The sequence below is a fragment of the Rhinopithecus roxellana genome, chromosome 17, assembly GCF_007565055.1.
Source record: "Rhinopithecus roxellana isolate Shanxi Qingling chromosome 17, ASM756505v1, whole genome shotgun sequence".
NCBI lineage: Eukaryota > Metazoa > Chordata > Mammalia > Primates > Cercopithecidae > Rhinopithecus > Rhinopithecus roxellana.
This window is the reverse complement of record NC_044565.1, coordinates 111,765,224-111,791,678: the sequence shown is the minus strand read 5'-3', so window position 1 is coordinate 111,791,678 and position 26,455 is coordinate 111,765,224. Positions and strand designations below refer to the sequence as shown.

The 26,455-nt window shown below is 46.2% G+C and overlaps 1 protein-coding gene across 12 annotated transcripts in view; it reads right to left on the bottom strand.

The window, feature by feature from the left end:
• Nucleotides 1-26,455, bottom strand: part of KANSL3 (KAT8 regulatory NSL complex subunit 3) — a 56,533-nt gene that overhangs the window by 7,481 nt on the left and 22,597 nt on the right. For 6 of the 12 annotated variants that reach the window (XM_030921175.1, XM_030921176.1, XM_030921174.1 and 3 more), the window contains 17 exons: nucleotides 23,548-23,679; nucleotides 22,872-22,988; nucleotides 22,541-22,642; nucleotides 22,361-22,432; nucleotides 20,828-20,902; nucleotides 20,490-20,647; nucleotides 19,307-19,370; nucleotides 18,671-18,871; nucleotides 18,316-18,472; nucleotides 16,796-16,873; nucleotides 15,193-15,384; nucleotides 14,654-14,738; nucleotides 14,127-14,257; nucleotides 12,619-12,728; nucleotides 11,982-12,204; nucleotides 11,510-11,643; nucleotides 2,651-5,094 (listed from right to left, as the gene is read on the bottom strand). In XM_030921175.1, coding sequence (XP_030777035.1) covers nucleotides 5,074-5,094; nucleotides 11,510-11,643; nucleotides 11,982-12,204; nucleotides 12,619-12,728; nucleotides 14,127-14,257; nucleotides 14,654-14,738; nucleotides 15,193-15,384; nucleotides 16,796-16,873; nucleotides 18,316-18,472; nucleotides 18,671-18,871; nucleotides 19,307-19,370; nucleotides 20,490-20,647; nucleotides 20,828-20,902; nucleotides 22,361-22,432; nucleotides 22,541-22,642; nucleotides 22,872-22,988; nucleotides 23,548-23,679 — 2,052 coding nt within the window. In that variant the 3' untranslated portion in view covers nucleotides 2,651-5,073. Of the gene's footprint in view, nucleotides 1-2,650; nucleotides 5,095-11,509; nucleotides 11,644-11,981; nucleotides 12,205-12,618; nucleotides 12,729-14,126; nucleotides 14,258-14,653; nucleotides 14,739-15,192; nucleotides 15,385-16,795; nucleotides 16,874-18,315; nucleotides 18,473-18,670; nucleotides 18,872-19,306; nucleotides 19,371-20,489; nucleotides 20,648-20,827; nucleotides 20,903-22,360; nucleotides 22,433-22,540; nucleotides 22,643-22,871; nucleotides 22,989-23,547; nucleotides 23,680-26,455 lie in introns of those variants that run through there. The other 6 variants (XR_004054351.1, XM_030921171.1, XM_010362088.2 and 3 more) reach the window with 4 other exon arrangements.

Genomic DNA, 26,455 nt, shown 5'->3' with positions numbered 1-26,455 from the left:
GTGTGCCTGTAATCCCAGCTACTGAGGAGGCTGAGGCAGGGGAATTGCTTGAACCAGGGAGGTGGAGGTTGCAGTGAGCCGAGAGATCGTGTCATTGCACTCCAGCCTGGGTGACAGAGCAAGACTCCGTCTCAAAACAACAACAACAACAACAACAACAACAACAACAACAACAACAACCAACACTGCATACAATTGCCACAGCAGCTTTACCTGTAATAGCCCCAACAGGGAACAAACTAGATGTCCCTCAATAGGTGAATCAATTGTTACACAAACTGTGCTAAACCCGTACCATGAAATACCACTCAGCAATGAAAGGAATGAACTACTCATATACATACAACGACTTGGATGGATATCAAGGAAATGATACTGAGTGAAAACAAGACCATCTCAAAAGGCCATGCACTGTAGGATCCCATATATACATCATCCCATTTAGGGCAAGTAGAAGAGATCACTGGTTGCTAGGGTCAGGAACGGTGGGGAAGGAGATGGATGTGACCATAAAGGGGTGGTGGCATGAGGGAGATCTTTGGGCTGATGGAATCATTCTGTATTTTGTTTATGGCTACAGTGATTACGTGACACAGAACTAAACACACACATTGTACCAACTTCCTTGTTTTAATTTTGTATTATAGTTATGTGAGATGTAAGTACCAGGGGAAACTTGGTGAAGGGTGTTATACTATACTATAATTGCAGGTTAAAAACACACATATCTAACAGCCCAGCAGTGTTTTGCTTTGTTTTGTTTAAATCCATCTACTTCTCCTTAGAAGAGTAATGATACGAATCACATGACTTCATCTTCTGGATACTATGATTGGACTGGGTGGGGAGAGATAAGGAGAACCAACCCACAAGTGAGAGTGAGCCCATCAGGCTGTCTGCAGAATTAGAACTGAGTGAAAGAGACCAGCCATCCAGGAAGGGTTCTGCAGCTGAAAAGTCCTGTGACAACAGGATCAAAACTGGATCCTGGCAAGCCCAAGTCAGTTGAGGTCATGAGGCAAGTAGCAAAAACCGTGAGGCTCCTTGTCTATAAAAATGCCTGATGAGAGAACATTCCCTTTCAGAGATATTTTGGTGGTGAATAGGTTTCTCCTCCTTGCAGCCATCAACCCTGACCAAAATGTGTGCTTGAAAAAGAGATAAAAAGGTAACAAAGGCCGGGCGCGGTGGCTCAAGCCTGTAATCCCAGCACTTTGGGAGGCCGAGACGGGCGGATCACGAGGTCAAGAGATCGAGACCATCCTGGCTAACAAGGTGAAACCCCGTCTCTACTAAAAAAATACAAAAAACTAGCCGGGCAAGGTGGCGGGCACCTGTAGTCCCAGCTACTCGGGAGGCTGAGGCAGGAGAATGGCGTAAACCCAGGAGGCGGAGCTTGCAGTGAGCCGAGATCCGGCCACTGCACTCCAGCCTGGGCGGCAGAGTGAGACTCTGTCTCAAAAAAAAAAAAAAAAAAAAAAAAAATGTAACAAAGACTTATCTGCATCATTATTTGCTATGGCCCTGTCCCCATACCCCTGAAGCTTCAGACAGCGGTCATTTTAACAATCTAATCCTCGTCTCGCTTGACCTGACTGCTCAAGTCAGTGAGACTAGAGTTTGAGGGAGAAGACAGCACATCAGATGTCTACTAAGGAGGGTAACACGATGTGCCCAGGTATACTGGACACTCCAAGCAGCATACCAGAACTATGGCCTCCACCCAGAGGGCTCCGATGCCAAGGGTAGGGACCTGGAATTTAGGGGTTAGAAGGAAGGTCCTCCTGAACACAAGTTAACAAATAATCTAGAGGTTGGAATTCATTCATGCATCTCTCAATCTTTTATGTATTTATTGGGGGTGGGTGGAGGTATGGGAAGTGCAAAGGGATACTGATCTTTCAGGATCAAGGTGGAGGGACCCCACCTACTGACGTAAGCTCAGCCAAGAGCCCCACCATAGCAACATCGATTACTCTTGGCCTGGTGGGAAGTAAACCCAAAAGGCCACGTGCAGGCCGAGCCGCCATCTTCTCACCTCCTGGGCTCATCTCTACTTCCAGTCTCCCATCTTAGAACCCTAGCACAGTGCAAAGTAGAAAAGACACCGACATCAGACTACCTGGGTTCCAGTACTGCTTCTGCCATTTCCTGCTGTTTGCCCTGTGCCTGTTTCCTCACTAGTGAACAGGAAATTACAGGCTGGGCGCGGTGGCTCATGCCTGTAATCCCAACACTTTGGGAGGCCGAGGTGGGCGGATCACAAGGTCAGGAGTTTGAGACCAGCTTGGCCAACATAGTGGAACCCCGTCTCTACTAAAAATACAAAAAACTAGCTGGGTGTGGTGGCGGGCGCCTGTCATCCCAGCTACTTGGGAGGCTGAGGCAGGAGAATCGCTTGAACCCAGGAGACAGAGGTTGCAGTGAGCCGAGATAGCGCCACAGCACTCCAGCCTGAGCGACAGTGCGAGACTCCGTCTCAAAAGAAAGAAAAAAGGAAATTAGAGTACCACCTCATACCACCTGGCACTGGTGAGGTGATGATCACTGGCCTTACAATATCTTAGCTCTATCTCCTGTGCCCACTTCATTGGGTGGTTACCAGAATACATATGAGAAGTCAACGGAAAAGAAGCTGAAGCAATCCAAATGTTGTTTTTGGTGTTTTTAATTGTTTAATGTAAGAACAGAACCATCACAGCCCCTCAGCTCTATAACCCATCCAGCCCAAGACTGTTCTAGTGGTGAGACCAAGAGCGGACAGGTTTTCCTACCTCAGTGACCTCAAAGCACAAGGACATCTCCACAGGGCATCAACATACATCTATCATCCAAGAATCTAAGACCTTCCTGATCCTTCCACATTTTCTACCAATAGTATCACTTTCTGAGGTTATGGATTCCAGGTGTTCTAGGAAGTAGGTAAACCTTCCTTTCGCATTCTAAGAAATACAGTTTGCAAAGGGAACTGGAAGCCACTTCCTCTGTTACCCTGTCCAAGGTGTAGAACAATCCATGTTCTGACAGTTCCCCTTCTTCAGTTGAGGAGTTCTTCAAGGTGGAGAGACCACACCTCAGGAAGTCAGCCCTTGCAAGCACACTAGAATTTACCAAAAAGGCAGGTCAGCTTATTAGTTTTTCTTTGTCCCCAGCATACACTGAGCCAACAACTTAAGTCATGAATGGGTTGTTCAGGGCTCTGTCTGTCCTAAATCATTCCTAAAAGCTTCATATAGCTCATATGTCTCACTGTCCAATGCTCTTCTGGTGTGGTATGATCCTACCTGTAAAGTTATCAAACCCCTGGGTCCTGGATGCCTCCTTCAGATTTCATACCTTCCTCAAGTTTACTAAATACTTCCTGAATTTAAGAATTTTGAGAAAGTCACCTACCAGCTAATGCAAAAACACAGCCTAATTCTGTGTGAATCCCTGTTGAGATCAGTTTTTCAGGTCAGGGAGGGAAGGTATGGTGTTTACGGTACCCTCTCCCATCACACACATCCCCCTTCCCACAGTACCCTGACCTACCTTGCCTGAGACTCCTAGACACTATGAGCTCCCTTCTGGCTGCCACTCAGAGTGGCCAGGAAGGCTCCCAGATTGAACACAGGTGGCGTGGTGTAGATATACACTGTACTGTGGGTCAGGACCATGGACTATAATTTAAGCCGTGTTGTAGCCCCTTCCTGCCCACAGAAAAGGACACTTGAGCAGAGCCACACTTGGGTTGCCTAATTTATTACCTTAACTAGAAACATTCTAAGTATGGGAGCCTGTTCTGGAGGAGACAGCTCCTAAACCAAATCTAAAACTATCTTTGCACACGAGTGTTGGAAGAGGTAAGCAGGGGATCAGAGCTCCATCTTCTGTGACCACCTCTCCAGGGACTGCCACCTATAGCGCTCAGGTTGGTACCAACAGCCCTGCATAGCAGAGTCACTGTCAATCATCTTCCCACTCGTAAGCAGGAAAACAAAAAGTCTTATGAAATAGAAACGAAAACACTGAAGCATGGCCTTCATCGTCCTAATGCCCCAAGTTTCCTGGGATGGCCAAGATACTACGTTAGCTTGTTGTCCCTGCTTCCCTCCAGAGACTGGAGACAGAGGATTTTCCAGGGTTACAGTTTCTTCTCTGACTTGGCAAATTCTTCTTTTTATCTCCAGCTGAATCACTAGTTCCTTGGGTGACAAACCACAGGGCTTACTGGCATGTCCTTCAAGCCACTTCCTTTGCTGTCCTATTCCTCTTCTTCAGCTTATCTGAACCTGCGGACTCTCTGGATACAGAAACTGCCCAAACGCATGGTGAAAAGGACAAAGGGGCCAGGTTTCACCTGGCATCCACTGCTCCCAACATCTAGAGTAAGTCAAAGAGGCTGACAGATGATGGCCCAGTTCTCTTTGCCTTCATTGTGACACTAACAAAACCAGAAGTTTCAGGTGTCAGCAAGCTACTCAGCATCTGATGTGGTTTCTAAGGTGGGGTTGCATGGGGAGCACTCTCCCATGGCTGCTGATGAAGGCAACAGTGATGACCTAAACAAGCCCTTCCGGCTCTGAACCACCAGTTGGCAGGCCAGATGACTCCAGTCTTTAGCAAAGGGCTTTCCATTCTAACTCCCGAAACCCCAGACCAGATGGATGTCTCCTCCCAGCTGGGCGCAGAGGGTAGCACAGACTTCCAAAAGGAAACACCTTCATTAAATGCAGCAGGTAGTCCTATATACTGACCCTTGGGTCAAACCACAGCTTTAGCGGGGGAAGAAGTGGCTCTGATCCAGGTACAGCCAGATCTGCTGAGGAGTCTGGGGATCCCAGGAACCAGATCTGCAGATCCTGGACGATGGTGCTTCCCTTGCTGGCACCATATCACCTAACCTAATGGTTTCTCTGAAGACTCAACAGCCCAACTCTGAAGACAGTTGGCGGAGAGGCAAAAATGACTGTCTTAAAGAGGTCTTCAGACACGTGGACGGCTCAGCAGGACCACACACGTGCCCAGGGCCCACCATGAGGCAGCCATCACCAACTTACCAACTTGGTAAGGTGGACATATCACACAGCATCTTCAGGGTGCTGGAGGCAGGCGCTGTGGCAGGAGAGGTAGTGAAGAAGGGGTCAAAGCTTTGGCAGGTTATCATCACATTCAGACCCTCTAACCCAATTATCCTGACTCTGAGAATTTATTTTAAAGAAGTAATTCTCAATAGGAAAAAAGCTGGATACACAAGGACGTGTTCTAGCTGCCAAGTGGTTAACAGAACATGGACTCTAGAGTCAGAGACTCAACTTTCCACTTTTTAAGGCAAGTGCCTATGTTCTCTGAGCCTCCTTTTCCTTGCCTGTAAGAGGTAGATGACAGCATCTACTTTCCAGGGTCACTGTAAGGATTAAATGAAATAATCCACATAAAGCACCTAAGTGTAATCTGTGCTCAACAACAAAGGTCACCTCTTATTATTACGCATGAGGACAGAAAAGGAATGCAGAAAAAAGGAAATCGGTGAGTTTTCAAGGGCAACAGAACAGAAGGGATGATCTCCATGACTGTTCTGATTTTGAGGCCTTAGACATGTAGATGCGGGGGGATGCCATCAATGTTGAGCCCTGCAGCTTAAGAATAAGGAAGTGAGTAGGGAGGTGGCCTTTGTCACCAAGGCTTTCCCCACCTTTCTAAGTCTCCCCACTGGGAAACTCCCAAGAGGTCTCTGAGAATGCAGTAAAGGAGGGAAGGCCAGGCGAGGTGGCTCATGCCTATAATCCCAACACTTTGGGGGGCCAAGGCAGGAGGACTGCTTGACCCCAGAAGTTTAAGACCAGCCTGGGCAACTTAGCCCATCTCTACAAAGTTTTTTCAAAAATTAGGTGAGCATAGTGCTGCATACCTATAGGCCCAGCTACTCGGGAGGCCGAGGCCACGGGATTGTTTAAGCCCAAGAGGTTGAGGCTGCAGTGAGTCATAATCACACCAATGAAGAAGGGTTTGACAATCAAACCTCATGACTTCAATCCTAGCACTTTGGGAGGCTGAGGTGGGAAGACTGCTGGAGCCCAGGAGTTCCACACCAACATGGGCAATACAGCAAGACCCCATCTCAATAAAAAACCAAAACAAAACCTCATGGGCTTCCCTGCCCAAAGGCAGGGCTGTGCACAGATGATCACTCTATTCTGATTATGAATACACCTTAGAGTGAGCCAGCCTGCCCACAGCCTCCTACAAGGCTACAGTGAGGCCCACTGCCATAGGCCTCCAGCTAAAGGTGCTGCTTGCCAGGCTGACAAGGTCCTGATATGGTCAGCAGGACAGAGAGGAGAGAGATCTTATAACCACAGGTAGGGAGTCCATTTTTTGGACTCTGATGCAGGGCACAACATAGTCTCTGTCTGTTCTCTTCCTCCCTGCAGCTTCTCAGCTGAGGAGTACATAACAGTCCATTCCCATGAAGGAAACACGCGGTAAACACCAATCCGTGCCAGAAACGAAACAGATAATTAGGTGCTTATACAGATCTTAGAGCAGCCTAATTGGTGTCCACTTTTCTTTTTAAATTCACTCCATCCATAAATATTGCAATATGGAACCCTAAAATTAAAAAGGACCGTTTTAAAATCCTAACAACAATAGCATTATCACACATTAAAAAGTTTAACAATTCTGTAATATCAACAACTATCCGGTCAGTGTTCAAATTTCCAATTGCCTCACAAATGTCAAAAAATGGGTAGTTTGTTTCTAAGCATTAAAAAACCTAGATTCCCAAAGCCTGAGGAGATTCTGATCCTGCCACCACAACAGTCACTGAATTAAGTCAACTTCTTCACTAAACCAGGTCAGAAAACCAAAGCCCAGAAGGCTAGGTGATTTGCCCAGGATCACACAGCTGGCTGAAAACAGATGACCTGACCTATAGTTCAGTGCTCTGTCTGGCAGTCTGAACACTGAGTTAACTATTAGAAGCTTTTGAATCAGCAAGAAGCCGTAATCTAGTAACATCCCTTTGCTTGTTAGAAAAGAATCACCACCTGACCCCTCCTAGCAATTACATACTCATTTTATTTATTTATTTATTTATTTATTTATTTATTTATTTATTTATTTTGAGACGGAGTCTGGCTCTGTCGCCCAGGCTGGAGTGCAATGGCGTGATCTCGGCTCACTGCAACCTCCGCCTCCCGGGTTCAAGTGATTCTCTTGCCTCAGCCTCCCAAGTAGCTGGGACTACAGGTGCGAACCACCCCGTCCAGCTAATTTTTGTATTTTTAGTAGTGATGGGGTTTTCCCCTCTCATACCATTTTGTATTTTGCCCTCTCATACCATTTTGGCCAGGATGGTTTCGATCTCTTGACCTCGTGATCCACCTGTCTCGGCCTCCCAAAGTACTGGGATTATACGCGTGAGGCACCAGGCCCAGCCTTCACCTATTCTATTAAGATGAAAACTAATCTCATGTTAACATCATCAGTTAGAAGGCCAGACCTTGATCTTTATTCTGTGCTTCAACAGAGCCACGGACAAGGTGGATTCTCAATGACCTCTACTCTCTTCTCAGTGGTAACCAGCTTGCCCAGGCCGTGGCAAGCTGAGACGGATTATCTAACACAGGAGGGAAGGGATCACATGGCAGGATGCGTGTTCTAGCTGTGGATCAACCTGGCATCAGCAAAGGTGAAGACACTCTAAAAACAGGCCCAAATGGCTTTGTAGGTCACGTCTATCAAACCATCAAGGAACTATCATTTCTGTACTATAAAACCGTTTTAGAGCATAAGCGGGGAAAAACACTTCCCACCTCATTCTACAAGGACTGAATTACCCCTTTTACATAACTAGACAAAGGAAAGCACACACACAAAAGTAGCGGGTGAAGGGGAAGAAAACTATGGTCCAAAGCCTGAATAGATTAATATAGATGCCAAAATCCTAAGTAAAATAAAAGCAAATAGAACAGACATGCTTTTCTTTTGAAACGCTTAGCTTCTTTCTTTTTTCATTTTGATAGGGTCTTGTTGCCTTTGTATGTACAATAAAAAGAATAGGACACTATTCTGCCACTGAATCTAGAATTCACACAGTTTGATATTAGGAAACCTATTAAAGTAACTCATCATTTTAACTGATTAAAAGAAAATGTTGGCCAGACGTGACGGCTCACGCCTGTAATCCCAGCACTTTGGGAGGCCGAGGTGGGTGGATCACTTGAGGTCAGGAGTTCACGACAAGCCAGGCCAACATGGTGAAACCCCGTCTCTACTAAAAATACAAAAATTATCTGGGTGTGGTGGCGCGAGCCTATAGTCCCAGCTACTCAGGAGGCTGAGGCAGGAGAACCGCTTGAACCTGGGAGGCAGAGGTTGCAGTGAGCTGAGATCGCGCCACTGAACTCCAGCCTGGGTGACAAGAGTGAGACTCTGTCTCAAAAAAAGGAAAAAAAAAAGGGAAATGTTTATCCTCATTCGTTTCATGTGATTCTAAAAGAATAATGGACAAAATTCAAAATTCAAAACTATCAAGAGAAAGGAAAAGAATGAAGATTATCTTAGCAAACTAGAAACAGAATCGACACTCCCTTAACTTCAAGCTCCATACTATCAGCCCGTAACAGAAAGCCAGCGTAGGACAGACAGATTCAAAACTACAGAACAGGCCCATGTGTGTTCAGTACTTTAGAATGTTAAGAGCAGTGGATTCTAGATGAGCGGAGGAATGATGAATGGACTCATCCTTACCTCACTTAACATACAAAAGTGAACTATAAGGAATTAAAGGAAACAAACAAAAGCATTGTAAGAAAACAGAGAGTTTCAGTATGGGATGACAGCAAAGTTCTGGAGACGGACGATGGTGATGGCTGTACCGCAATGTGAATGTGCTCAATGCTACTGAACTGTAAGCTTGAAACATGGCTAAAATGGTAAATTGTATGTTACAGATGTTTTACCACAATTCAAATTTTAAAAAGAAAAAGGATTATTTTTATATCCTTGATAGGGCTAGCTTTCTTAAGGCATAAAACTTTGGAGCTATAAAAGAAAATATTTGAAGATTTTACTATATGAAAAATTTAAATGGCTGTATGATCCAGAAATAAAAGTTAAATGATTGACATTCAATGAATGCTTCGATAGAAGAAAAAAAAAAAAGATGAGCCACTGACAGGAATAACATATGCAACTTGCGTAACAGATAAAGAATTAACATCTGAATATATAAAGCCACTATAATTCAAAGAGTATGACAAACATTTCATAAAAGACATAAAACTTCTTAAGTAATGAGGAAAATGCACATTAAAACAATTTCATTTTTCACTCAGATTAATAAAGTTAAAAATACTGATTTCCACAAAATATGAAACAGATATTTTCATCACTGTGGCTAGCATTGTAAAGTAGCAAAAACTTTTTGAAGGGCAGTTAGTGAGCAGCTGCCCAGATATTAGATGTACACATTCTCTACTTACTCTCTAGCCTGGAGAAATGCTCCCAAAGGTACCCAAGAATAAGCAAGAGTGTCCACCAGAGCATTATTTAAAATATCAAAAACCAAAATAGAACCCAGCAATCTACCTAACAGAAGGTGGTGAAATACATCTTCTTACATCTACTCAGTGAAATACTAGCCAGCCTCTGAAAGACGTAGACAGAGAAATGTGTCATGACATGATTTATAAAAAAAGGCAAGTTACAAAACAGTCCATATTCTGTAATCCCATATTTGTACAAAACAAATAAAATAACATACTTTGTGTAGAAAAAAAAATCTGAATGGATCTATATCAAGCTATTAACAGTGATCATCATCTCTGGGAGTAGCAACATGGGAAACTTTCCCTTTCTAAATTAATTATTTCTAACATGTTTGAATTATTTAAAATAAGCATAATCATTTTTATAATTGAAAAAATAAGAAACAAGATAAAATTAAAACATTTCCATCCCTCTGCCAAAAAAGGTAGCTATGATCCCAATGAATGTCAGGTGTTGACCTCTGTGCAGTATTTTCCCTAGAGAGGAAGCGACAGAAGAGCTTTTAGAATGGCTCAGGAACTGTATCAGCTGCTCACTGCACCTCCAGTTCACAAGCAGGTTGACATGGCAGAAAGGACAGGGAGACACAGGAAGGCCTCAGCTGCACAGGAGATACTGAAGGAAAGCACACTCAATACTAGACTCGAACTGTTTTTTGGCTTAACTTCTAATCTTTGAGTGGCTCCTCAGATCACCGTTTTCAGATTAGAAACGTTTGACTTGAAAAGGTCACAATGGAAATCAGATCAGCTAAGAGAAACTCATCATGACTTCCCGGGTGAGACCTATAAAAACCTAGCTGTGCCCTAAAAAGACAGCCATACATGCTAAGATATGGGAAGGCACAGTGCTAGAAAGCCAGCGTCAAAGAAAGAGTATTATACTTGGGGGCCAAGGCAGGAGGACCGCTTAAACCTAGGAGTTCAAGGCCAGCTTGGGCAACACAGTGAGCTATCTCTGTCCCCACGTCCTTAGAAACAAAGAAAGGAGGCCGGGCGCAGTGGCTCAAGCCTGTAATCCCAGCACTTTGGGAGGCCGAGACGGGCGGATCACGAGGTCAGGAGATCGAGACCATCCTGGCTAACACGGTGAAACCCCGTCTCTACTAAAAAAATATAAAAATCTAGCCGGGCGAGGTGGCGGGCGCCTGTAGTCCCAGCTACTCAGGAGGCTGAGGCAGGAGAATGGCGTAAACCCGGGAGGCAGAGCTTGCAGTGAGCTGAGATCCAGCCACTGCACTCCAGCCCGGGCGACAGAGCGAGACTCTGTCTCAAAAAAAAAAAAAAAAAAAAAAAAAAAAGAAACAAAGGGCCAGGAGCGGTGGCTCAAGCCTGTAATCCCAACACTTTCAGAGGCCGAAACAAGTAGATCACTTGAGGTCAGGAGTCTGAGGTCAGGAGTACGAGGCCAGCTTGGTCAACATGGTGAAACCCTGTTGTAGCCGCGCATGGTGGTGGGTGCTTGTAATCCCAGTTACTTGGGAGGCTGAGGCAGGAGAATTGCTTGAACCAGGGAGGGGGAGGTGGAGGTTGCAGAGAGCCGAGATCGCATCACTGCACTCCAGTTGGGGCGATACAGCAAGACTCCATCTCAAAAAATAAAAATAAAAATAAAAACAAAGAAGGAGCATTAGCTAAGCAGCCTGTACTCACAACCTCTGAAGGATGAAACCAAGAATGAGAAAAAAAATGAAACGAAAGGAAAAGCAAACAAAAACGTTAAATACTAGGCACTGCGACCCACTTGAACATACACAATCTTCACAACATCCAGGGAGAGATGTAGAAGAGGAGGCTCAAAGAGGTCCATGATTCGCTCAGTATTACAAAGCCAAACTCCAGAGTCCAGATTTGAATTTGAATCGGAATCTCGTCTGTCCAGTGCATGGGCAGCCCCTTCAATCAGCCAGTCAGCTGGTCTCAAACTTCCCAGCAATGAAGCCCATGTCCTCAGTCCTTCCTGGCAGACTCACCTGTGAGCTGGAGGGCAGCACCTGGGAAGAGGGTTCCTCGGATGGGGCTGCTCCTGAGCCCATAGGGCTCAGCGTGGTGATCCTGCTCGGCTGGCCACGAAGTGTCAGAGTAATGGTGGTGGGGACCTTCAAGCCTGAGATAAAGAGAGAGAAGCAGTATTTTTGAGTCACACTCTCCACCTTCTGCTGAGGCTTTCCTTTCCTGGAGAGCTTCTCCCCGACATAACACAGTCCCTTGGCCTCCTCCCCAGCTGGGTCATCTATGCACTATCAGTCAATCTGAAAGGCAACAGGAAACAGCCTGTGTTCTCTCAACCTCTCTGGGGGATGGGTCCACACAGCTGAATCCGAAGGTCAATGCCAGGACCCTGTGGGGCTGGTTGCAACATCACACCTGGCCCACGTGAGATGGGAAGGTCCTGGGGGTAGATCCCAGATCTGGGAGTCCCCACAGTTCTCATGAGAGACTCACCTGATGCTTGGTTAGAGATCTGAGCCAGGCCAGGGAGGCTGCTTGCCAACTTAGCGAGGCCCCCATTGGTCAGCAGCTGGTGGATGGCTGTGGGCTTCCCACCAGGAGTGGCACCCAAGGAGGAGAGAGTGGTGGCCACAGGAATGGTACGGACAATGGTGCTGGTGCCCGTGGTGATGGCACCCAGGCTCTGCATGGGGGTGGGCAACTTCACACTGGTGGCCTGTGGGACACACAAGCCCAGGTGATCAGAAGCTGCCGCCCAACAGCAACGTTCGAGTTTGGAGGGCCCACAGCATATTATTAAAGGCTAACATGTATTGAGTGCCTACTACATGCAAGGTACTCTTCCAGGCATTTTGCAGCTATTATTTCACTCTTACAACAACTCTATGAGGGAGGTACTATTATTACCTCATTTTATAGACAAGGAAACAAAAACAGAGTGGTCAAGAAACCTGCCCAAGGTCACACAGTAAATGATAGACCTTAACCTTTGGAAGTTCCCTGCTGTGTAGCTAGAAGGCTGTTTGTCCTTGAACCACTGACTCCAGACCTAGTTTCCCTGCCAAAACCAACTAAGCTGAGGAGGCCTCCTCCCTACACCTGCCCAGCCCAGCAGATGGCAGATGTGCACCTGTGGGGCTGGTCCTGGGGAGGGATTTGCTGGAAGGCCAGAGGTCTTGCTGCTGATATCCTGCAAGCTGAAGCTGAGGCCTTGGAGGAGGCTGCTGGCTGATGTGGCCCCTAAGAGAGGACATAGCAGAAATCAGTAGAGACTCAATCACTTGCACTATCCCAAGAGCAGCCACATCCATCCACCCTCACCACCAACTAAAACACCCATGGTGCTTGCCCTTGGACACCCCCGTCCTCAGAAAGAAGGCAAGGTCTCCCCAGCCAGGCACACACGCAGTGGATGCCACACAGGAAAGGTACTGTGCCAGACACTGCCCCAGATTTGCTCTGCACCTGCTGCAAACCATCAGTCATACATTTTGGGCCATTTTGAGAAATCCAAGTTTGTTCCTTTCTTTCCAGGGAAGACGAAGAACTTTTTAAGCCAAAAGAATTCTAAATACCCAACTTTCACTTCGCCTCAAACAATCAAAGCAGTAAGGAAGTAGCCTCAGAGCAGCAAGAAAGGTTCTCTTAAAGGAGAAGGGTTTCTTTTTTTTCCCGTTTTCTTTTTTGAGACAGAGTTTCGCTATTATTTCCCAGGCTGGAGTGCAACGGCGCAATCTCGACTCACTGCAACCTCCACCTCCCGGGTTCAAGCGATTCTCCTGCCTCAGCCTCCCAAGTAGCTGGGATTACAGATTCCCACCACCACACCCGGCTAATTTTTTGTATTTTTAGTAGAGACGGGGTTTCACCATATCGGCCAGGCTGGTCTCAAACTCCTGACCTCAGGTGATCCACCCACCTTGGCCTTTCGAAGTGTTGGGATTACAGGGTTGAGCCACCATGCCTGGCCAGGAGAAGGGTTTCTGCAATGCCTTGACCCTGCTGGGCTCAGGCAACAGGTCTTTCAAAGTAGGGTTAGCGGGTAGGACAAAGTGAGGGACAAGCAGAGACAGAAAAATGTCTCATTTTGCTAATGCCCAGTGTAGCACCATTTCCAGTTTTACTCAGTCAGACGTGCTTAAAACAGCAAAATAAAACCATAGTCAGCCCTCAATTATCTGTGGGCTTTGCAGCAGATTCGCAGATTCAAACAATCACACGGATAGAAACCTGTGGCTATGGAATGCCAACTGTATGACGTAGTTTCATATAAGGGACTTGAGCATCCGTGGATTTTGGTAGTGGTGAGGGTCCTAGAACCAATCTCCTGTGGATAAGAAAGGCTGACTATACATATATGTCCTATCGGCTATTTCTCCTTACAGTAGAGGATACAGCACCTGTAGACTGGAACATTTAATCACCTGCAGACCAGGACATTTACTCACTGCATTTATTCAAGGCCAAGGAATCCCTCTGCCCAAGCTAATTCCAGTTTCACGTCAAGCCTCTACGATCACTCTAAGACCCAGAGGCCCACGCTGTGGATTCGGCTCCAGGGACGCTTTCCCAGGACCACCCACCAGCAGCAGATCAAAAACTCTGTGTTGGAAGGGAGAATGCCGGGCCACAGGATACCTGGGAGGGAGCTGCCAGGAGAGGTGGCCACCAGGCGGCTCTGCAGTGTGTGCAAGGCACTGGGTGCCGTGCTGCTGGAGACCACTGAAGGGGCTGGGCTGGCTGAGACTCCACCTTCAGAAGAACTGGACCTGGAGACAAAGGAAGGAGCTATGTTATCCAAAGGTCACAGGGCAGCAAGCCCTAGCAACACAGGCAGGGTACAGAGTGGGGCCCAGCAAGGCTTTCAGCAGCAGACACACACCAAGAACCTTCAGCTTCTTTGTTCCACTTTCTGAACCTGGCCTCTAGTCTTCTAAAAGTCCTTACTTACAGGACTTACAGCAAAAGGCAGGGGACACTTTGGAATCTGAAGTAAAAATGAACTCTGGGTTGACCCAAAAGCAAGACAAAGATCCCTATCAGAAGGAAGTCACATTTCCCAAACTGACGGAACCCAGAATCCATCATTTTCCAAAGCACTAAATGAACCAGAAGCAGAGGGAAGGGAAAAAGGAATAGACACAGACGGTCCAACAAACACTCACTTGGCTGTGGTGAGAAGTCCTGTGAGCTCCTTGGCCCCTGCTGAAGCCTGCCCCAGTGTCATGGTGATGGGCTTCCCACCTGCAGCTGCAAAACAGAAAACCCCAAGGCCCCTGGTCAGTCCTATTTGGCCGCTGCGTTTCCAGGCTCCACAGTTTAGGCTAAATGCAAGATACTATGGACGAGAACTGGAAGAAGAAGCAAAATGAACTGTGCTAGAGTAGGGAGAGTTGCGGCTATTTTTTCCTTCTATTTTCTAAACTTCCTGAAATATTCTGTACCTTTAATTGAAGCAAACAAAAAAAGAACAAAATATACGATGCTTTGAACTATGGCACAGCTTCCTCTCGTGTTCTGCCTGCTGCCTGGTCCTCATTCAGATGGGCTCACGCCCACCTTACCCACATGTATAGCCTCATGTCTTCTTTGCTCCGGGCATCTCTCCAAACGAAGCAAAGGCTGACATGCTGGTGAGTGGCCACCAAAGGGCAATGCTGTGTGCCTAGGTCAGTTCTCATTTAATGTAGCAAGAGAAACTCACCTTCTGGAGCACTTCCTTGGGAAGGAGCACAAGGCCCTCCAGCTGTGTCCCCTTGGGAGATAAGGGACACCTTGATCTTTGGTCGCTTGGAGGTCTTACTGCCAGGAAGGGGACTGGAGGGATGGTGTCGCTTCAGCTGAACCCTAAGATCCTCTTTCTCTCCTTCCTCCGGTGGTTCTGATGAAATGGGAACTAAGAGATGGAGCTGAGTTCAGATCCTCCACAATCCAAAAAAGCCCAACAGACACTCAGTCAATAGCAGCACCAACATAGCCATGTGTAAAACACAGGAGAACCACTCTACATCCAGGGCTACCCCTCAAAGGAGACTGCCCATGCTTCAGGACAACTTCGCTCAGGCCCTGCCCGTGGGGGACCCCACTTTGCCCTTCTTAGAGGATGGCTCCCTTCTCATCCCTTATCCTGCACTGGAATCGGAAGGGAAGGGGCCCTGAGTTGGTAGGAATTAAAAGACAGAAGACACCCTGACCCTGCCTAGCCAAGGTCAATAGCAACAACAACAAAAATAGAGGACTCAACACAATAAGTAAACAGACTCAAAAAGTGTGATCATCTTCCTGTCTCAAGCCCTCCCCACATCATCACACAGTTGGGGACATTAAACATTCTACGAGAACTCATGGAGGAGCAGGTCATCCAGTTCTCTCTAAAAAGCAGAGTTTTCCAAAAGGCTCTCAAGAGCCCAGGGGTGAGGATTCACTTGCCAAATGGAGGCAGTGAAGAGGACTGTCACCAGGACTGAAAGCTGGCTATGAGTAGCTACTAGCAGAGAGCACCTCAACCAGGCAACCTCACGGTTCCTCCCCAAAAGTAACAGGGCAACACCGGCCCATGTCACAACCTGGTCCCCAGGTCATGTGTACTAGCACAGATAAAGGCCATCTGTTCACACATGGGCTTCCACTTCCACTGAATCAAACAGGCTCATCATGGATACAGCCAAACTTTTTGGACTCAGGTTATCTTTCAAGCTTCCTCAAAGATTCCCTCCTCTTTAAAGCCAGAAGTCTACCCTAGTCCTCTTGTAGCATAGGGAAGCAAAGACTGGGGTGGGGAGGAAGGCAGCAGTCACATGAGGATGGAGGAGGGGTCCTGGCATGAGGTAACAGGACATAACCAGCTAGAAGGATTGCTTAAGGGACAAATGCACTGGCTAAAATCAGAGTAGGTAGGAGGGTGGAGGGGAAAGGCGTTTCAGGTTCTATGCTGATATGTGGCTGGTGGGCTTGTAGCCACCAGATAAACACAGGACAAGAGGCAGGGAGAAAAACACACAAGGAAACCGAGACTCACAGGCAATGCTACAGGCATACAAAAAAGCAGCAGAGCCAAGACCACAGTGAAAGAAAGAACCACACTAAGAGACAAAAAAGAAAATACCATAAGAAGCAAACAAAAGAATGGAAAAAGGGCAAAGACTACAGAGTAAGCAACAGGGGTCAGCAAAACAAAAGAACACAAAGAAAAAGAAAAGAACAGGAGGAAACCAAACTGAGGCAGAAGAGAGGGAGAGACGGAAAATAAATAAGGGGTTGAGGAGCAGAATGCAGTGGTCGAGCAGGCAAGAAAGAGTAATACTCACCAAAGAGACAGGAGGAGGTGCCAGGAGGAAGAGCTTTCCTCACCAGCATATTTTGTTTCAGAAAAGCAGCAAACTGTGCTGGAATGAATCAGAAAGAATTACAGAATCACAGCCAGCCAGAGAAGGGAGAAAAAGAGAGGGAGTAAGAAAAAAGGTTGTAGAAAATGGCCAATTGGGGCTCCTTCTGAAATTACTGCATGGCAACCTGACTCTGCCATGGAGTCGGTCTGTAGAAGCATCTAAAACTGACTAGTACTACCTGCCTCATGGGGCTACGCCAAAACTCAACAAACTACAGCAATGCAAGTGCCACGAAGAAGGCATGGCACACAGCAAGGACTCCATGTAAGTTCTCTATTAGTATTCCCTGTTTGCCCATCAGCTCTGCTAAGCCAGGGTTCTAAAGCTGCTACTCTCCCCCATGAAACCCTAGGTCCCCATTTCAAACCCAGCTCGCCAATCAGCCTTCCAAACTCCTTAGATTCTCAACTAATCACCCTCTCCAGAAGCACAGCACATCACCAGCTCTGTCTTCATCAGAAGTGTAAAGACACACTGTCCACAAGGGACTTGGCTCTGGCCACCACTCATGAAGATCCATGGCATAGCATCCGCGCAGACCCTCGGGGCCTGGCCTCATTTCTCAACTCCTCCCATCCACTCATACTTCTACTCCTTGTTAGTACTACTCTTACAAGCAAACTCACAAGAGGTCTGGGTTTTGGTTCTGATCCTTTGGCTCCACTAAAAGAAACACAGGGAAAGGAAACAGATGAGCCTCCTATCCCCTCCACGTCTGTCTGCCAGACAGCCAGCTCTGGCTGCTGCCTCTTCCCAGGCACCCCTATTCCTGAGAAGCTCAGGTGACACATCGTTCAACACCAATGCCCAAGAAGCCTTACCTCAAGGCCACCCAACTGGATCAATGTGGGGGAAGGGGGACAGAGCACTGTTTCTTCTTTCCCTACCCAGTGAACTCTCCCTTTTATATAGCTCCTTTCATAGCACTTGCAGCTCACCAAACTCTTACCTTTGACTATATGAATACTTCCCAGCCTCATCTGAAACCTGTCTGCAGCAAACCCTGATACACTTCACTGAAAGTCTGTGTGAGAATCTTAACGCTTCAAGGGTCAAACAAAGAAAGCGCATGATGCCAAGTGAGTTGCCCTAGAATCTGATTAATAAAATCAATCACCCAATACATATGATCACAGAGCCCTGACTGGAGGAGTGGCTGGCAAGGCAGAAAAAAGTTTAGGCCAATATATATGTTCATAAAGCCTAGCCTCCCCAGAACAGCAAGACAAAGCTATAACTAGTGATCACAAAGTCCCACTCACTCAGAGGCCTTGCCATTCATTTCAATAATTAATTTTGAATTTTGCCTGCACAGAAATGTTAGAAAGGGTGCCTCCCATCCGCCTGAACGAAGCTGTAGATACCAATACTGTGCAGCCACCGTGTGGCATGAACTCCAGCAGACAGCCCCGGGAGGAGCCCCGGCCAGGTGCCCATACCTTGAGCTTGTTTGTGGGTCAGCACAGCTTCTGTCCGCTGCACATGTCTCTTCAGCAGCTGAGAGCTTCCAATCTGACTGGACTTCTGGGCAGAGGTCACCGCGGTCACTTTGGTCTTGGGACTGGAGGTGGGGCTGCTGGACACACTGGAGAGATCCTGAGTAAGGTGAGAAGGCCAAGAGATGAGCCAATGTTATTAGGATCTGACCACGGGTCAGCACGTCCCTCTGGAATTCCCCTTGTAGGAACTCACAGGCCCATGGCACTAACAAGACAGAGGCATCCCCAGGAAGTTAAGGAACCAACTCTGTGGTGCTGATTCCCCAGCAAAAGTAATCCTCCCTGCTCATACTACCTCTGAGCCTGAGGGTGAGCCGGGAAGCTTGGCAGCTGGGGAGGCAGGTCGACTGCCCCGCTCAGGGACTTCAAAGGCCAAGTCTCTGCGGGCCACATCGCGGGGCTTCTTCTTCTTCTCAGCATCCTGATCCCGAGGTTCAGAGCCCATGTGACCCTCAGCACGAGTGAGCACCCCAGTCAGAAAGTCCACAATCTCATCCTAGTGTAGAGAGGAGCCAACCAAGGCCTTTTAGTCCTCATCTGGAGAATGTGAACCTCTCATATACTTACCAACTAAAATAGATTCTCCCTCAGCTCTGGCATCCAGATGTGCCAGTCCTTCCCCACTCAAACAAGGCCTGGCGCAAATCCCAGGCTTCTGAGCAACTGTGGTTTGAGAAGACCAGCAAGTGCCTCTATCAGGGGGAGCTCCGGGGTGATCACATTCCACTACTTTTCCAACACTCTCCCTCCTGATGCTTTGCTCACATTAATTCACCACTCTCATTTTTCTTTGCTTTGCTTATGACTGAGACCTACCAGAGGCCCCAGTGGAGGCGTTCAGAGCCAAAGAGGCCACTACTAATAAGACCAAACCTACAAGGCTACAGAAAGGCAAGCCTAGCTGAGAAACGCACACAAAACAACTGTTTACCTGAATACATCTGTCCACCATGCTCTGAGTCAACCCTTCTGATTTCTTCTTTGCTTTGCTTATTCTAAGAAACAAAATGGATGACATGTTTACTTCTTAATTCCATGGCATCCTAGGAAAACAAGAAAGTATTTCTTTTCTGGGCTATTTTCTAGCCCCAGGAAGGCCGTGTTGGCCTTAGGTAATGCAACCTCTCTGAACCTGTTTCTATGTCTGCAAAATGGGGAATCCTAACATCTCATTCATGAAGTTGTGGGGATTAAACAAAATAACATATGTAAAGAAACCAAGCACAGTGCCCAGGACAGTCCGCTCCAGAATTCCTATACCTATAGCTTAATAGATCAACCCTATCCAGAACCTGGGAGGCGGAGGTTGCAGTGAGCTGAGATTGCACCACTGCACTCCAGCCTAGGTGACAGAGCCAGGCGCCACCTCAAAAAACAAAAAACGAACAAACAAACAAAAAAAGCTCAAGGTCATGAAAGACAAAGATGGAGGAACTCTAGCAAATTAAAGGAGACCGAGGAGACATGGCAACTAAATCCAAGTGTGATCCTGGGCTGGATGCTGGACCAGAAAAATGACATTAGGGAAACAACTGATGAAACATGAGTCTGTAGATTATAGTGTCATGTCGATGTTAATTTCTTGATTTGGGCTATGTAAGATGTTTAACATTTAGAAATCAGGTGAAGGGTATATGGGAATTTTTTTGTACTAGTGTTATAACTTTTTATAAATCTGAAATTTCAAATATTAAAAAAGATTTTTTTAATGCTGTCTTTTTTTTTTTTTTTGAGACAGAGTCTTGCACTGTTGCCCAGGCTGGAGCGCAGTGGTGTAATCTTGGCTCACTGCAAGCTCCGCCTCCCAGGTTCACGCCATTCTCCTGCCTCAGCCTCCCGAGAAGCTGGGACTACAGGCGCCCACCACCATGCCTGGCTAATTTTTTGTATTTTTAGTAGAGACAGGGTTTCACCGTGTTAGCCAGGATGGTCACGATCTCCTTTCCGCCCTCCGTGGCCTCCCAAAGTGCTGGGATTACAGGCATGGGCCACCACATCTGGCTAATGCTGTCTTTTAAGTGAACCAGACTGGTCTGTAGTTACATTGCCAGCTTACAGGCATATCTCTAACACTGTAACACAGCTCTCTTGCAGCTCTAGGAAAATCTACCCACCTGAGATTGTCATCAGCTCCCCCAACCACCACCAAGCTGTTCTCAGCTCGAATCTTCTCCCGGAAGTCCTCCATGGCTTCAGGGTGACATTGAAGGGAATTCTGACCAATGACAAAGAGGACCGGAGTCTTCATATCCAAGAGGGGATCATCTACATCCTAAAACAGGTATAGGTTTTAGAATTGGCTTCTTCATATTCACAAAGCACTGACCCGGAAACTCCACTAAGGAGGATCAGCTGTGCAACTGCAGTCGCCCTCAGCATCAGCTTGGACAAGGTACGCATACTCACACTCCCGCTGCCAATGACCCAGCACTCAGCTTTATCACATTCTTACCCCTCTGGGGCCATCCACGGTAAGCAGAGGAAACCCAAGGCAGACAACTGCGGTGACATACTCCATCACTGACACCTGTAAATAACATAACAGTTTGTCTAAAGGTCAACTGAGTTCATGGCACCTCAGCCAACCCAGAATCCAGGAGTGGTCCAGACCCACCAGAGTCTCACCTCTTCCTCCCCTGTCCTAATATCCAGGTGCATCCTCTGCCACAACGGCAGCAGTAAGAGCACAAGACACAAGGTATGTCATTCCATAAGCAGCCACTACCTAGAGAACTGGGGCCCCAATAGGACCCCAGCAGGTGGCTGAACCATAGGATAGAAGGTTCAATATTCCTACCCTGTCAACTCCCTCAACTAGAGCCCTCCTGCTCCATTTGTCTCCACAAATAGTAAATATAGTCAAGAGAACACAATGTTGCCACTCACCCTTAAATGAAAAAAAAAATTCTCGGCCGGGCGCAGTGGCTCAAGCCTGTAATCCCAGCACTTTGGGAGGCCAAGACGGGCGGATCACGAGGTCAGGAGATCAAGACCATCCTGGCTAACACGGTGAAACCCCGTCTCTACTAAAAAATAAAAAAAAAAAAACTAGCCGGGCGAGGTGGCGGCGCCTGTAGTCCCAGCTACTCAGGAGGCTGAGGCAGGAGAATGGCGTAAACCCGGGAGACGGAGCTTGCAGTGAGCTGAGATCCGGCCACTGCACTCCAGCCTGGGCCACAGAGTGAGACTCCGTCTCAAAAACAAAAACAAAAAAAAAAAAAAGAAAAAAAAATTCTCTCTATTGAACTTAATGGATAGTTAGTTGCCAGACAGCCCAGACTTCTTGGAGCAACTGCTAAGGCTCACCACCCTGGGAGCAGGGACTATGGGGACCTTCTTCCTCTCATAGCTATCCCTTGATTGGACTGCATGAAGCAAAATTAAGGCTTTGGACACCTGAGGGACACTTACACCAACTGACAGACACACAAATGTACGTAAAATACAAAAAAAGTCCTTGATGTCTTGGAAAGGGACTGAAATGAACACAGCATCAAATTCGAGAGCTATTAATATTTGCCAGCTACAATTATTGTTGTTTTTTAGGTGGGAGAACAGTATGGTACTTATGTTCAGAGAAAAAAAGGGATCCTTCTATTTTTTCCACAGATATATGCCTGTGTGTGTGTGTGTGTGTGTGTGTGTGTAAATGCTATGATATTTGGGATTTTCTTCAAAACAATCTGGGGGAGAAAGAAAATGAGTAGGGTGAGATGAAACATGCCCAACCAAGAGTTGATCACTGGTAAAGCTGGGTGAGGATCCTGGGGGTTTATTATACTATACCTGCTTTTGTTTCTGCTTAAAGTTTTCCTAAATAAATTAAAAATTGTTTTAATAAAATTTGTCCTCTACAGTTTAAAATGCAATTACACAGGTAAAGTATCTAGCGCAGAGCCTGAAACATAGTAAAGGACTCAATGGTAGCTATCATTAGTGGTATTCCATCCCAGAACAACCTCCAAATAAGACAGAAATTACTTACATGACAGGCCACCAAAGCTCCTGTGTTCCAGCCAATCAAGATAATGGGTTTGTGTGGGAAATGGCTGTGAATCTTCATGGGAAGAGAAAGAAGACAGTAAGACAGGAGGCCAAAGATGGGTGCAGAACAACCCCAGAATGCTGGGTATGCCACAATGCACTGAAACAGGGGCATTCTCACCTCCAGCACTTTGCTTCTCACTGCCCCAATCATATGCTCAAGACACTGTAGAACTCCTACCCCACTGCCATTGTTCAGCAGATGGGTGGCTACAGGGATGACCTGAAGGAAAGAAGTAGCCCCCACACCAGCAGAGGTAAGTTTCAAATCTTTCAATTCTGTTTAACCTACCCCAAACCCTTTCAACCTTGGAATTCCACACGAAAGAAGGGTCAGAGGAGGCTCCACATTCAAGTTATCCATTTTGACCTCCCTCCCACATATTCTTCTCCTCAATTCTCCAAGCCTATATTCCCTGCCAGGAGGGAGTTCCTCTTGCCCCTACACATACCTTGCCTAAGCAGGAGAGCTGAGACTGCCAGAAGCGGTGGCGGCGTGAAGCGGGAAACACAGAGCTGGAGGGACCCGAGGAGGCGATGAGAATCAGGGGAGAGCCAGGGAGTTTGCTCTAAAGAGGAAGAATCCCACCCAAAAACCAGTGAGTGAGAAGTTTTCTTTATGAAATGCCAAGTATCACAATACCTTTCTCATCCCAACCAATGCTCCTTTGCTTGTGAAATATGTTAAGCACTATACAAAATAAATTACTAGTAATAGTTAAAGAAGCCGGTCAGCCGCACTGGCTCACACCTGTAATCCCAGCACTCTGGGAGGCTGAGGCAGGCGGATCACCTGAGGTTAGGAGTTTGAGACCAGCCTGGCCAACATGGTGAAATCCTGTCATTACTGAAAACACAAAAATCAGCCAGGCATGGTGGTGCATGCCTGTAATCTCAGCTACTCAGGAAGCTGAGGCAGGAGAATTGCCTGAACCTGGGAGGCGGAGGTTGCAATAAGCCAAGATCATGCCACTGCACTCTAGCCTGGGCAACAGAGCAAGATTCTGTCTCAAAAAATAATAACAACAAAAAACAGTTAAAGAAGCCATTTATCCTCCTGCCAAGGTTCTAAGGCTTGAGTCTAAAATTTGTATGTGCCATTGTTAAGTCCTGAGCCATCCAACTTACTGGTTTGTTATGAGAAAGCACACCCACAGCAGGGTCCCAGGGCCTCTTCAGTAGGAGAGACAAGGCCTCAGCTCCTGCAGCCCCAGTCTTCGTGTTGGATGACACAAGCATCCGGTCAATTAAGGTTGGGATCTACAAAGAAGAAAGAGCAAAGCTGATTCCAGTGTAAAGCAGGAGACCTTCCACCACCAGCAATCAAGCAGAAGAGCACAGGCCCCACTCTAAGCCAGACAGACTTCAACTAAGCCTCTAAAAACCTCCTCAGGAGCAGCAGTATATGTAAACAAACGGGTGAAAAGTATGCTCCCACCATGAAAAGTGAATGGGTACAATCCTTTGGAAAGCAGTCTGGATATGTAGCAAGGGACTTAAATGTACTCCCATCCCTTTTCCAAATGTTTCTACTTCTGAGAACCTTTCCAAAGAAAACGTATCAGAAACAAAAAACACACACAAAAAGATAAGGAGAGTTATGCACAGAGACAAATTAACTATGAACAATAATAAAGTAAAAACAATTTAATATATGTATGTATATGTAAGGGAGTAGTTTAGTCAACTATCTACCTAATTGGATATTAACAATTATTTTCAAATATTTACAAGAATTTATTTATTTATTTATTGAGACAAAGTCTTGCTCTGTCGCCCAGGCTAGAGTGCAGTGGCCTGATCTTGGCTCACTGCCACCTCTCCCTCCTGGGTTTAAGCAATTTCTTGTTTCTCAGCCTCCCAAGTAGCTGAGATTACAGGCGTGTACCACCATACCCAGTTAATTTTTTGTATTTCTAGTAGAGATGGAGTTTCACCATATTGGTCAGGCTGGTCTTGAACTCCTGACCTCAAATGATCCACCCGCCTCAGCCTCCTAAAGTGCTGGAATTACAGGTGTCAGCCACTGAGCTGACAAGAATACATAATAACATACAGAAATAATTTTGCCAAAATGTTACAGGTAAAATAGAAAATATAAAAATTATCTCTACTCAAAGCTGGGCTCAGTGGCTCATGCCTGTAATCCCAGCACTTTTAGAAGCCAAGGTGGGCAGATCACTTGAGGTCAGGAGTTCGAGATAAGCCTGGCCAACATTGTGAAACCCTGTCTCCACTAAAAATACAAAAATTAGCCGGGCGTGGAGGCACACACCAGTAATCCGAGCTACTCGGGAAGCTGAGGTACGAGAATCACTTGAACCCAGGAGGTGGAGGTTGTGGTGAGCTGAGGTCACGACACTGCACTCCGGCCTGGGCTGCAAAGTGAGACCGTCTCAAAAAAAAAAGAAAAGAAAAAGAAAAAAGAGAAAAATTATCTCTACTCAGAAAAAAAGACTATAAGAAAATATGCTGCACACCTGTAGTACCAGCTACCCAGGAGGCTGAGACACAAGAATCACTTAAATCACTTGGCAGAGGTTGCAGTGAGCCAAGAGCACGCCACTGCACTCCAGCCTGGGCAACAGAGGAAGACTGTCTCAAAAAAAAAAAAAAAAAAAAAAAGAAACCAAAATGTTAATAATGATCTCTATAGAGTTTATGGGTGACTTTTTCCTTTACAGATTTCTATGTTCCCTAAATTTCCTCAATGAGTATCAGTTGATTTTATAATTTTGTTTAATCTCCATTTTCTTCTAGAGTACTGCCTTCAAGCTGTGGTATACTAACTAAATAATCCTGTTATTATGTACAAATATATATATCCTGCTATACTATGTACAGTGTACTTTATCTCATGTCTGTTTTTTACCATCTACCAGAAATGTAACATTACAGATGTGCAAATATAGGTTTCAGACATGTTGATGCTTACACTGAGAAGAAATATCTGCGAATTCCATGCTACCCACAAAAGGTCAAAATGACCTAGGGGAAAGGAAAAATGTTTTAATATTACAGGCAGTTTTCAGAAAAACAAAAAGGTTTTGAAAAATTGGAGAATAAAAAGTGCTATGGTTTTGATGCAAGTTGTAAAACTCCAAAAATAGCAGAAGATAAGTTGCTCTTAATTTAAAAACAGAGACACTAAATGGATTTCTATATGAGAAATTAGAGAATTATAACCATTAGACTTTCTCTGTTTAACTCAGGAAACAAATATTCGTGCAACTGCTTTTACAAGGCACGAGGCTAGTACTGCAGAGGAATTTATTCTACAAGAGGTAAAAGACAAACACCCAAATAACGGTGGGGGACGGGAATAGGGAAAGACCGGTAACTGCCATGAAAGAAACAGAAGCCCAAACTGCTATGATTCAAACCACGCAATGGAGAAGGAGAAGCTGAGGCAATTTTCATCTAAGATGCAGCATGTGAAATGAGACAGGCTCTTTGGAACAGGCAGGATTCCAACACAAGATGAGAGAAAAGCCTTCCAATCAGAGACACCAGCAAGAGGCAAGAACATGCAGAGCTTAGCTTAGTCCAGGCACATATGGACTAAAGTCAAGGATTCAAGTAAGGAAGGAGGAGGATGTAAAAAGCCAGTAGGAAAGATAAGACCAAACCAAGACCAAACTGCAAAGGATCTTCCCGTTCTTTGTAACTCACTCTAGAACTGTGAGCCACTCAACACTTTGAGGCAAAGGATCTGACCCTGGGTTAAGCTTTATCTAGCAGTACTGTATAGCTATGAAACCAAAAAGGCTTGAAACTTGCTTCCTGTCAACAAGGGATAATCAATAACTGACTTTTCCACTTGGAGCTGGGAAGACCAAGCTTCCCTGGTCTTTCCAGCATTGCATTCACTCTCAACAGCTGACTAAAAGGCTAAGGTCTGTACCTTCTCTTTATCATAACGGATCTAATGGTGAAAGTAGCTGGGTGAAGAGCATGATTCTATCCACCTGCGCTTTCACATCCAGCAGGCACTTTAAAAGTAAAACAATCCTATACTCATTTATATCCTTTGGGA